Source organism: Trichinella spiralis, assembly GCF_000181795.1.
Source record: "Trichinella spiralis strain ISS 195 chromosome Unknown Scfld2, whole genome shotgun sequence".
Lineage (NCBI taxonomy): Eukaryota > Metazoa > Nematoda > Enoplea > Trichinellida > Trichinellidae > Trichinella > Trichinella spiralis.
Window position 1 is genome coordinate 7,250,414 of NW_003526941.1, and position 7,131 is coordinate 7,257,544.

The window sequence follows — 7,131 nt, forward strand, 5'->3', positions numbered from 1 at the left end:
AATCAGATTTCAAAAAAAAGAATTGCTCAGCTCTGACAAAACAAGTAATGAACCACATTGAACTATACATGACAGTTTGTATATGCTTTTTAATTGAAAATTTTTTTTACAGAAGCAAAATAAAAAAATCATCCAAAAATGATTTATTTATACACTTCGTTCTTATATGTATATGTGCATTCAGTAATCTTGCCAGAAGTTATACATACATACATATATATATATTTTTTTTTTCTTAAATTTCAACATGCAGGAACAAAGATGAAAGAAAAGCATAACTGCACAAATGTTAAAAAAATGAAAAAATAGAAACCACACTTCAAGAACTATGCAATTCACAATGTTGTGCACAGAACAGCCAGTAAAGTGCATTTTCGTTAATTTACTGACTATATATGTGTTTTTGTTTGAAATTACAAATTTGCCAAACCAACAAGGCACCTTAATGCGAAAAAGTATTTACTGTGGTGTGGGTGGTTGTTTGCTTGTAGATGGACCTGGTACTTCTCCGTCATCGTTGCCGTTGTCATCACCAGGAACCCACAATCCGCTGTCAATGCAGCGTTGCAAATGATATTCAAACTCTTTGCCTGGCATGGACATTGCCACTTTTTTCAAACTTTCAATGTCTCGATTGGCGAAGCACTCTTTCATTTCAGGAGGCAACGTTTCAAATACCTCAGTTGGATCCAGCCCACCAGGACCCAGGCTTTCCTTTCGAGCTTCCTCCAGTTTTACTTTCGCACGGTCAACAATGCGCTGCTTGAAACTTCTCAACTCATCTTGGAACATTTCAATGTATTCACTTTGCTCAGCCATTTTAATTTTGGAAAAAAACGAAGAAATCAGTTGCGGTGCTTGTGGATTGACTTTCAACTGCTTAGCCAGCTCGATCAAATAATTCATTATCACTGACTGATGTGCCATGTGCTCCATCAAATCATGATGACCTTGCATCTCCAATTCCAGACATCGAAGAATCAAATAATTGCACGTATCATCACAGCACAGGTGTGGATGCTGCAGTAAAAATTGCTTTGTATCGTCATTTCGACTCAGCAGGCCATATTGGTCAATCAGCTTGCTATTCTCGATCATAAATTCTTGCGCGCGACGATTCTTCTCATCTTCTGTAAGATTATCATCAGATGATGACTGTGGCTGAATTTTGTTGATTCTTGTACGACTGAAACCGTCGTGACTGATCGTATCCACATTCCATGGTGTTAGTCGCTCTTGTCTTGCCAATTCGGCTTCTTTTGCGCGCCATTGCTGTTCTTGCATTTCAATTTCTGTCAGCTCAGTTTCCAATTCCTGCCTCTGCTTTCCATCCAAATTGGTGTTTTCCAGCTTCTGTCTAATTTCAGCCAACTTTTTCTCAAAAGTCGACAAATTATCGGACACTTCTTCTTTCGCTTTTGCTGCTTTTTTCATTCGCTCTAACCGCGCTTCGTGGCGCCACCGAAATAATGAGGGCGTGTCAACATTCGGATGTGTATCATCTTCATCGTCTGACACTTCAATATCTTTCCAACGAGAATAATCGATCGGCATACTGTACACTTAAAAACACTTCCTTCCAACCAAATCTAGTCAAAAATGCTGCAATTACATAGAAGCCAGTTATACAAAACATTTACATCTGCAAGCTAACGAACAAACTGCAAAACATTACTTCAGACAAAATAATCAAACAATACAACCTCGGCGCAATATACTGCAAAGCAATGCGCACCTCTAATCACGAACATAAAGAAAGCGCAGACTACAGAGTTAAAGTTACAATTTCACTAAAAAGAACCATAAATTCAAAAAGCAAAGAAAACATGCGTAAGTATTTCACCTAAAAATCTGCAAACAAAATGAAAACGCAAAACTGTTAGAATAATTGAAAGTAACCGACCATTCACCACTGAACTATTCTTTCAAAAATTAATCTGAACAAGCCATTCCCTGCATTTTCACAAAAATACAAAAAACAAACTGTAAAAAATACCAAACAAGTAAAAACGTTAATGAGCGAAATCGTTGCACTACATCATTATGAGCAAAGTTATTACCAGAGTGATGCCAATAATTCACTAAGAAATGATAAAAAAATTAATAACTAAGATATTTTCTTAACGAATTGCTAATGCACTGGAGAAACTGCATTTTCTAAGTAAATAATAATCAAAATTCACACAAGTCAAAGAACAGTTATGACACAGATGCATTTTGATATATGTAATGAAAAGTAACATCAAAAATCAATAAAATTTACGCTCTTAATAAAACATAATGCACATTTATACACTGCACAGTACAAAAATGACGTTTATCACGCGATGAAAAGGAGTCGCAAGAAGGAAATTACAGTATGGTAAAAATAAAAAAGGAATTAATTTGCATTTAGCATACTGTATCTAGAGTATTAAAAAAGCTGAAAATGAAACGAAATATCTTATTTTTCATCAACTTACATTTGCATTCAGAAAATATAGATTAATAAAAATAGCAATTGATAATAAAAAACATTATTCGAAAGAAATTTAAGAAAGTAAATGAATAAAAATTGCACATGGCATTGAATTTTCCTGTGAAATTAACAGGTTTAATATCACTAAGCTCCAAGTGTATTTTATTATGCTTCTAAGAAAAACTATTGTTTTACATACTGTAAAACTTTATTATCACTTTATAATTAATTCTTAATTATACATCATCAGAGACAGTTTCCCTGGTTAATTCTGTTTGTCGGAATGTACAGCTATATACTTTTTATTTTTTTGCACTGAGTTCCATTTATGTACGTCATTTCTAAATTTTGAAATCCGAAGCTAAAGCATGCGGAGGCGCGTTTTGACTAAGTCAATTCTTTTTGTTATGGCATTTTCTGTCAGATAGTTTGTATTTTAACTTCATTTTAAATACAACGTCATTTTTGTATTTTCAAATAACTGTCATTGGTTCAATTTGTCACTCTCTGCGAATTGCTTCTTCTAATCATTTTTTTCTTACAACAAGTCAGCATTTAATATAAAATGATTATGCATTTCATTTCCAATATTGTTTCCAGTATTTATATTATAATTAGAAATAAACATGAAATGAAAGTTTCCGAAATGGGAAATGTTTGTATGTTTGGCAAAGCTTCAATTAAATTTTCTCAAAAACAGAGTGCATTAGTTAAGTAAATAAAGTGCAATGAAAAATTACAGTAGCCATATTTATCAGTAAAAATAAATAAAATAAAAATTTGCATGCGAGGACGTTCGCTTTATTGACATACTAGAAATAATTTTATTTTGAGGCCGTCCGTGTATGAGAGCGGTGCGTTTCGATTCGAAAATTCCCTGAAGACCAATATCAAATGCCAAATACTAAATTTGTTTTTTATTCATTATTATTTTTTGGAATAATTTCTGAAAAATAATTTTTTAATCAACACCGAAAGAGCATGAACATTAACGATGAGAAGATGAGGCATTTAGCAGTAAGTTGCAATTTTTTCATTTTTAAGTTTTAATCATTTAACAATACAATTGAGAATCTATATTGAGCATAATTTCTTAGTATATTCTCTATAAAGAATTCTCAACATGAGATGATAGGTGACTTAATAAACGCCAAATTTCCGTACAATTAAGTGTGATTAAATGCACCGTGTACACAGTGTTTATCTATTATTAAAATACGGTCTTTCAAAAATCACCTTTGCAGCAGCTAACATGCACTTTCAATTGACCCTAAGCAAGCTTTTGCCCGCAAATTGTTCACTTAAAATTAGCCTTATTTCAGCTACTTGTTTTTCTGATTTAAGAAAATTTTCAAAAATACGTAGGTGTGTTTTGTCTAAATGAATTTTGCTTTGTTATGGCGTTTTTTTGTCGGATAGTTTATATTTTGACTGAATTGTAAACGTCAAGGCCATTCCTTATTGATAGAATTTAGCAGTGCATTTTATCGGCTCATATTACAGCTTAGGTTAGACTTTATCTTCAGCCAAAAGTTCTGACGCACTAAAAACCGATTTCTAACGCTGCATTATGCAAATAACTATTGTTATAACGCGCCTTATCATCAGTAAGGGTGCATTTGTTTGTTTAATGTACGTGGCAATTGGTAGCATCGTTGAACGTTCTTTGAGTTCATTAAAGCGTTAAGTAGCTGTTGAAGTCGGTTTGCAGAATTACTGACAAGTATTCTACTTTTCTGCTTGTTATTTTTTCAAAGCTTTGTATATTCATTTTGTAAACAATTACTTTTTAATTAGAAAGTAGTTAATTATTGTATTTGTTTTAACTCTACTTTGTAATAATGTGAAGACAGTTTTGATTTAATATCATTATTACAGGTTTGAAGAATGGAACAAATAAAACGTGAAACTTCATCTTTAGAAAGATTCAAAGTTACTTAAGTTTATTATCACATTCTGTTATTTTTTTCAAATTTCGCATAATCATTGACATTTGGTAAATTATATTTTCTATTGATTAACTTGTTAATTATTATAAAGCCTAGGCTTTCCGCGCTGAAGACGCGGGTGAGACTTAGTTGTTTCACCTGCCTCAGATGTGCGGGGAGTTTAGTGCTTTTTTCTTTTTTTCTTTTCAAAATGGTTGATCAAAGTCTGATTGAAATATTCACGAAACAATCAGTTCCTTTAAATTAATGAATGAATCTTGCTGAATATTGCAAAATATTATTATCGTGACAGTGCAGCCCCATTTACGTAAGACACTATTTATACTGCTTTAATTTACGCCATAATATTATTTGTGATAGATAGTGGCTTTGATCTGTAACGTATTCAGGATTTTGTTGTTGTTCAGCAGTTATTATAATCTTTGGTGTTGGCTCATTACATTGTTATTATACATTTTCAAAGCATACATGCATTTCTAGGTCAGAAGAGTAACTTTATGCAAATGTGATGGTAAGCACTGCCGTTGGCATTCTGTTACGTGCACTTTGTGCTATGCAAATTCGGTAGCAATGTTCCTTATATAAATTTCTGTTTATTGAGTGAACTGCACTATAATATAAATGTTCGCTACTGAAGGGCGGTCTAATTACTTACTGCGTTGCATTATTCGGTCATTTTCATAGTTCAGTTCAACAAATACGTTGTGATTGTGAGACTAAAAATATGAAGAAACCACGAACATCAGTTACAAAATGTATGACTCTACGTTTCCTTTACACGACATCCCTGACAGGTGTGCTGACAGGTATGAATTTTCATATATTTACTATTTTTCATAGAATGCTTTCCTTCCTTCTTATGGCACACTGCACTAAACATGCGCGCTTTTTAAGCTTTTCGTAGTTGTTTGATTATAGTCTTTTTGAATGGAAACTAGCGCGTTGTTCTTCAGTAATGATGGACAATTAATATTCGAGACTTTATTACGGCCAAGCCAATATATAATAGTACTAATGGTATTGCTATAATTTTCAATAGTCCTTAGAAATCCATTTGTAAAGTAGTACTTTGACATAGCAGTTGAACCACTCCCGCATTATCTTTACTCCCCACTGTAATGTTTATTGCTAAGGTAACATACTTGCCCAATTTAAAGGAGATGTTTGTCACCGGGAAACTGCAGTCGCACAATCGCACCCCTGAATGCATGTCATTGCTCAAATCGTGCACAAGATTATTTCAGCATGACATAGTAAAGCTGCTGTTAGCTAGAGAACACACTTTTGTACTACCACCCCTGTTACNTTTCAGAAATGGCAGTAACGTTCCCTTCATTTTTTGAAATGACNTCCTTAAAATTTCTACTATGTCANTTGNNTTCCGCCNAATAGCACTGACTTATACAGATGCNACCTATTTTATGTCATTGANGAAAATAACTCAATGCCCATCAATGTTGTCAGTATTGATAAATGAAGCAACGCCCGAATATTACACGTGAAGATTGAGTGGAAGAACGCATATGACAACTTCCACCTCCTCCATCCCTCAACTTCTTACTCATTNCCTTCCTGCTATGCTGTCCCGCCCTCCTTTCTTATGTAATGATCCNCCATCATACTAAGTTAAACAGAAGATCGGCACTCNAACATGAAAAATGCCTGCCCCCCCCCCCCTATTTCGAGCTGNAATGAACAGNNNCACTTAGCTGTTTTNNCATCTGATANTAAATCCAATTTCNTCATAANTTGTTATCGACTAGGCAAATATTAACCCAAATCCCAGGCTACTCGTGANTNTTTTGTTTTATTCTTTTCATAAAAATGCTAATACAGGAATTGTCACCCCGCATAAGTTTCTTGAATTCATTGCAAATTGCTCAGTTACTGTAATTTCTGCGATTAGGGGTTTTTCTCACATTGTATGAANGCGCGCTGATGCAGGTGCTTAACCAAGTTTGCCAGTCTTGCTATAAATTATCATAAGGCGCANACGATNNTGGAAGGTGAGCTGTCAAGCGGCATACCCCCTGGAGCAGCCGCTTACCNATCATTATGTCTACGTTGCGCACTTGTTAACTTNCTGTGCTGAGACAAACTGCATATTACAAAATTTCAATGAACAACTGTTTAATTTTCCATAAATCTGAAAAAAGTATTTTTATTTTCGAAACTATTTTCAGTGGAAGCTATATTTTATTATCCATATAATTTTGATTAGATGAAAAACATTGATAAAATATAAATTATTGAATCACCTTGTACTTTTAAGCAACTAAATCACACAACATGCATAAATACGCAGTGATAGCATTTCCGTTTATTTTTTGTAATTTGCGATGCTTCATGTTAATAAGTTTACGTTTTAGGTAATTTTAGGGAAAAAATTTGCATAACAATGCAATATTACGTAGTTATAGGAAGTGTGTAAATAAAAACGTAATAAATTTCATCGTCTCGTTTCATAATGTTGCTCATAATGTTCATTTTACTGCGCTATTACTGATGGAAAATTAGGTTGCTCTTCGTGAAGCAAAGTAAATAGTCATTTGCATAATTTACTTATTATAGAATTGACCACCCCATCCGATTTTATTACGTTATGCAGTTCCCCTGCAATGCTACCCATCTACCACGTGGCCCACTATAATTCCCGCTCTTTTAACACCCACCATGAATAACTGGTAAGTTGGCCTTTGATACTTTGGCGGCCGCATGCCACGC

General features: G+C 33.9%; 1 protein-coding gene across 1 annotated transcript; it reads right to left on the reverse strand.

Annotated features, from left to right (window-relative positions):
- Positions 1-459: 459 nt before the first annotated feature.
- Tsp_06164 (Hsp90 co-chaperone Cdc37) lies at positions 460-2,797 on the reverse strand. Its single transcript, XM_003380448.1, has 3 exons — positions 2,758-2,797; positions 2,012-2,081; positions 460-1,555 (listed from the first exon to the last, which is right to left on the reverse strand). Exons 1-3 carry the CDS (start codon positions 2,795-2,797, stop codon positions 460-462), a joined length of 1,206 nt encoding a protein of 401 aa, XP_003380496.1.
- Between the last annotated feature and the right edge of the window lie 4,334 nt (positions 2,798-7,131).